At 39.9% G+C, this 6,000-nt stretch overlaps 1 protein-coding gene across 3 annotated transcripts in view; it reads right to left on the bottom strand.

Annotated features, from left to right (window-relative positions):
• Positions 1-786: 786 nt before the first annotated feature.
• LOC117378761 (collagen alpha-1(XIV) chain-like) overlaps positions 787-6,000 on the bottom strand; it is a 141,065-nt gene continuing 135,851 nt past the window's right edge. For 2 of the 3 annotated variants that reach the window (XM_055225455.1, XM_055225458.1), the window contains 3 exons: positions 5,722-5,799; positions 5,490-5,645; positions 787-3,530 (listed from right to left, as the gene is read on the bottom strand). In XM_055225455.1, coding sequence (XP_055081430.1) covers positions 3,292-3,530; positions 5,490-5,645; positions 5,722-5,799 — 473 coding nt within the window. In that variant the 3' untranslated portion in view covers positions 787-3,291. The remainder of the gene's footprint in view (positions 3,531-5,489; positions 5,646-5,721; positions 5,800-6,000) is intronic. The other variant, XM_055225457.1, reaches the window with a different exon arrangement.

Below are 6,000 nucleotides of genomic sequence, written 5' to 3'. Positions count from 1 at the left end.
TGAAGCAGCAGCAGAGGACAGTCCACATGAGGATGCACACCAAAGTCATGTTGGTGATGAGGAGGCTGTATGTGGCTTGTGTTGTCATGAAGGACAGTGCTCCAGAGTACACCTCTCAGAACTATAAAGTGTCCCACTGAACCATGTAGCTGTTCATGCAAAGTGTTTGTCTATGGAAATGAGGCTCCCACACAGACATGGAGCAGACTGGACAGCTGCAGGGTCTGAATCATCAGAATCACACCAACACTGTCTCCAGTTTAGGGTCAAAATTTAAATGTTTCTTTAAAGACCCCACGGACGTGTTTTCTCCCCTTTTGTATTTGCATACACACACACACACCCACATACCCACACACACACACGTCAAGAAATTACTTTTGATTAACAAAATAATTATAATTGTTCCTCTTTAAGCACATTGTCATGTCCTTCTAAAGAGTTTGTCCAGTTTAAATTTATAAATGCAGCTGTTTGTCAATTGTTTACCAGTCTCTGTACAGCTGAATGGTTTTGTGTTGGTCTCTGAGCGGCTGCAGATTTTTGTACGGCCACCCAATGAGTTTGTGTCACTGTGGTACACATTCGGTGGAGGAACAAGACTGGAGCTAAACTGTAAGTCATCTCTTTATGTTTACTTTAGGCAGTAGTAGTAGTAGTCGTAGTTGTAGTAATGTCCATAGTAGTAGTGGTAGTAGTATTAGCACTAGTAGTAGTAGTAATAAGTAATAGTATTCAGTTGTAGTATATAGTTAAAACGTCACATGGGCAGTAACATGTGTTTGGATTTCAGCTTTATTTCCATTGGACAAAAAGTTCAGTGAAAAATAAATAACTTGAGTTTTTCGTTTGAGCTGAAGAACCACAGTGAGTTTTTTCTCCACCCACTACATCAGAAATCACAAGAATCATGTTTGGTACATACAAGTTGACACTTGTATGTACCAAAGTCAAACGTTGGCTTTTTCACAATTCTACAACATTGAAGAAACACTCATAAACACATGTGATCAACTCTAACAACACAAAATGAAACATGCTCTTTCCATTTTACACATTCTTCTGTTTTTCACTCAAAACCAAAAAAACAACTGAATTTGAATGAGGAATGTGTGATTTTAGAAACAAAGCAGTCAAATTGTATGCAATTTAAAATGAAAATAAAGGTGGATATTTGCTAGAACACTCTGGTACATTTGATTGAGTCACTTTTTAATTAAACTGCACTTTTCTGAGTAGTTTTCAGACACTTCCTACTCAAGTAATATTTTTATTGAAGTAACAGTAGTCTTCATTGAGTAATATACTGTACAGTGTAAAAATACTCTTACTCAAGTAAAACTTGTGGTTCCTCATCCCTCTGTGAGTGGGTCTAAAGTGACTTGAACTTTATGTAACAATATGGATTTGAACATTTGTGTTTGTTGCTCCTTCAGATGTGATTAAGTTTGTCTCATTTTTGTGTCTGTTCTTTTACCAAATTTTGTTGATTGTTTAATGTTTTGTCCAGTTACTTTAAAATTCAAATTATAAATCTGATGTCACCTCCAGACAGTTACTCGTACAGTTATCCTGCAAAATCACATGTTTCAGATTCAGAAATTATGGACTACAAATGCATCATTAACTGCAAATTAAAAAAATAAAATAAAATAATTTTTTAAAATCCTTAAAATTTCTGTAAAAACAGTTTCATTTCAAAGTAATGGTAGTACTAGCTGTACTTGAGGCACTTTGACATAAAATACTTATATTAAGAAAAAAAAAAAAAAAAAAAAAAACCCCAAAAAACAAAACACAAAACATTTCTGAACATTTATGTCCCAGATCTGTTCCTATACTTTTGGACACAAATATAAGCAATTATTAAAAATATATTTAATTTATCTGATTTCTGTAAAAAGTCCCACCCACTCAGGTCCTTTATTGATACTTTGCAGCTGCAGCATTGTGATGACATTCAACATTCCCTCAGGGTGTGATGCTAACTGGAGGCTCTCCTCTGTCTGAAGATCTGTTACTCAAGTTAGGCTTTAATCTGAGCTTTGTTTTAACTCAGTCTGACTTAAAAGAGCAGACTTAGCTGGAACTACAACAGGTGTGCTAATTTGTGCTGTTAAACAAGTCCCTCTCAAATAACATTACAGTCACAAGCTAGCTAGCATTAGCGTTAACCAACAGTTTTTCAGCTAGTCACTCTCACCTTTTTGTTTAAACTCAAACTCCTAAACAGAACCATGAACGCTCGGATTGATCACAGGCTCCTGAAAATGTGCTCTTTAAATCCGTTTTGTATTTTTTGACAGTGTTTGCTTAACTGTGCATTGTGTCTCCATAGGAACTGCTGAGCATTCCACCATAGAGATGCATGTAGAACACCCTCAGCATGATGTCACTGCAAAGTATCAATATTCAGGCACTTTGATTGACATAGGAGCCGTCCAATCAGAATGCAGCATGATGTGAGACAGGTGGATCGGTGGAAAATACAGGATTCATAAACCGGTTCAGACGTGTTATCTATATATTTTGTTGTTTGTGCAGGAAATCATTGCCCTTCAGAGGCTGCTGCCTTTGCCATTTGCTAATTGTGGCCATTCAAAATTTGATTTGATTGTGATAAATCTTGTAGTGTGATGTGTTTCTTTCTTTTTCACCAGTAAACCGCCATATTTGTCTTGTCTTTCTTTCTGATTGGATAATCTGCCTGTCAATCACACCCATGTGACGGAGTAACATGGGCCCAAATGACATGTAATGTAGTATTCCCATGTTTACATTGAACTTATGTACTGTATTTGGAAAAGTGTTGTCACTATTCATAAAATTTCAAAGTCGATTTTGATACTAAGGAATAGACTCGATACTCAATACTGATTCTGAAACCACAATAACAAAAACACTATTTATTTAGACAATACTGATTTTCCACATTAAATGGTAGTACTTTGTGTTCTATTCCCATGTGTGTTATATGTGTGTAATCCCTCAGTGTGAAGTAGGTTAGTGGTCCATGGGTATATACTAGTCTATGTGTCTTATACTTGTGAAACATACGGAGACACATCTTTATAAAGAGATCCAGTAAAGTGTGAATGGGACTTCTTTCTTCCAGTATCAATACCTGTTTAAGTAACTAGTTTCGATATAAGTTTTAGTATCAGTTAGTATCTGATTTTCGATACTTTTGCCAATGCTAATTTGTAAGCACATATTATTCCACAGATCCACCATCACTCTACTCTCTCTTCCCTCTCTCCCTCCCTCTCTCCTCTCTTCTCCAGTCCTTCCTCAGTACACTCCAGGGTCCCTCTTTAGCCTCTGTTCCGGGGAGCTCCTCCTCTGCCGACCCTCCACCAGGAGCAGGGGGTCTTGGGGGTCGACGGGCTGGGGTGCGGGGTAGTTGGGTTGGTAGTACCTGTACGGGTCGTCCTCTTCTATGGCCTCCTCCCCATAGTTTTGGAACACGTTGGATGGCAGTTGGACTGAGGGAACATTACGGCCAAGAATTTGAATCACTTCCTCTTCCTCTGTACGGACCGATCAGGAGTAGGGAAAGAAGCCGACACCCACCACCGTCACAACCACCGGAAGTGCATGTTTGGTTTGGTTAGAAAGCAGGAAAGAGGGGCCACAGTTATAGAAGTTATGAACAAACACCCAACATTTAGCATGTGTCCAAAATCCCCCACTCTCTTTGATGTGAACGGTCACTACCTGCAGCCAATCAGGACTCAGTGCCAGTGCAGCCTCTGCAGCTCAGGGACTGAGTTCTGGAGGTTCTGAACATGAGGCATGGCCTGTCTATTTGCTGAGAATGAACTGGGAACTTGTCATGTATGTGCAGCTTAAGGGACTCAACCCAGGTTCAGTTGTGATTGTAACTCCTTTTTAAAAAAATCAGTTAAGAAGGAACACAGGACACATTTAGATCCCCATGTTTCCCTTTATTGTTCTGAAATTCTATATTTGCTGATAACAACGTATTAACATGTTTAATAAGTTTCACTTTCATTTTGATGCTCTGAGTCTCCCATCCCTTTGCTCTCTGCGCTAAGTCCCTCCCACTTCAGAGTGACATCACAACACAATCAGCTGCATCCTAAGCTGCACTAATGAAACTACTGCACATCACATCAGGTTTGTCACATCGCTGTGTACAGTTTATCATGTTTTTGTAAATTTATGGACTGTCATGTGAAAGCATGGGTGACGTAGGCTTGTGGGCATAGCCTTGCACAGAATCTTACCGCTAACTGTGAGGAGATTTTGAATATTTCCTGGGAGACATTGGTAAAATACTGAATACAGATACATCTCTCTGTTATGCTTCTTTAAGTGTTTGTTTTTATCCCATTAATCTGCATATTTGGTGGTGATTATTGGTGGTGTGTCCCATGTGAAATGAAGGACAAAATGGTGATTGTGGGTGGTTTTGGACGCAAGTAACGAGAAAAAGGTTTAGCTGCAAAAGAAATTACATAATTTTAAATGTAGTTAAAGTCAGTGAGTCCTGCAGCTGATTAGAGCAGCTCTGGGTTGAAGTGCCTATGACACGTGAGGTTTACTAAAACACTCTGAAGATCATTATATTTAAGAAACTTCATTTTACTGTTTGGACATTTTTTATTTGTTTAATTTGACTTCCTGGTTGGAAATCATCACATGAGGGAATCCCATAACTGTCACCTAGCAACCATGTCATACACTGAGCCAAGAGTCCTCCAGAGTCACAGAGATTATTATGTGACAAATGCAAATATAAGAAAACACCTTTATTTTGGGAAAGAATTCTCCCTCATGTGATGTCGTCAATCTGTCTAGAACTTTCTACTTCCTGCATCTCAAATTGCTTTTTGATTGGTGTAAAACTATAATTTATATTTACAACAGCACCAAAATAAGTCAAAAACAAAAAATAAAAAATCTGTCATACGCACTTTTGTTTAGTCTCATTTAGTCACATTCAAAAGTGAAACTGTCAGATCAGATGGGCGTCGGATCCATGACGACATAAAGTTACGTTTTATACCTTTAAGAGAAAGTGTTTTTGGTTTTTTTTGTAGATTAAATTGTTAAATTCTAAAAATAAATGGACTAATATGAGATTTCTTGCGGTTTAAAACAGATGGGCGGGGCTCTCGTAATCTATGAGGGAAACATGCAAAAAGATTTTAAGAATGATTAGAATAAATCCATTCAGACACTATTAACAGAGGTGTTATTGTGAACAGATGAAACAGATTTAGTCCTGGTTTAGTCCTGGTCTAGTGCCATTGTGTGTGTGGAGTCAGTTCAGTGCCAGGGTTAGTCCCCCTGTCCCGCAGTGCCATAGTTAGTCCCCCTGTCCCGCAGTGTCAGAATTAGTCCCCCTGTCCCACAGTGTCAGGGGCAGTCCCCCTGTCCCGCAGTGCCAGGGGTAGGTCCCTCTCCTGCAGTGCCAGGAATAATCCCCCTGTCCCACTGTCAGTTCCCTCTCAGAGTTATACCTCCAACGTTATATCCCACGCAGGAGTTCTGGTCGCAGTATCCTGGAGGCCCAGCAGGTCCCACGGGCCCTGGTATCCCAGGTCTCCCAGGTGTCCCTGGGTTACCGGGGCGACCTGAGGGCCCTTGAGAGCCGGGCCGGCCCTGCCCCTGAGCGCCTGGGGACACAGAGTGGACTTAAGGCATGATAGACTCACATAACCACTTTGTTTAACACAGATACAGGTGCAGTACCTGGGGGCCCCGGGGGGCCGCGAGGGCCCTGAACTCCGATTCCTGGAGATCCTTTGTCTCCCTTCTCCCCGGGCTGACCTATACAAACACAGATGAGAGGGAAATGCACATGTATTTGTATTTATTCAGTGTGTTTATGTTGCACTTTTTCACCGAAGCAAGTTCCTAGTTTGTGAACTGTGTTCACAGACTATGGCAATAAAAGTCTTCTGATTCTGATTAACCATTGTTTCAGTAATAATAATAATAATAATAATGCATTTATACAGCACCTTTCAA

Source organism: Periophthalmus magnuspinnatus, chromosome 11, assembly GCF_009829125.3.
Source record: "Periophthalmus magnuspinnatus isolate fPerMag1 chromosome 11, fPerMag1.2.pri, whole genome shotgun sequence".
NCBI lineage: Eukaryota > Metazoa > Chordata > Actinopteri > Gobiiformes > Gobiidae > Periophthalmus > Periophthalmus magnuspinnatus.
Note: the sequence above shows the minus strand (reverse complement) of the source record. Positions and strands in the feature narration are given on the sequence as shown.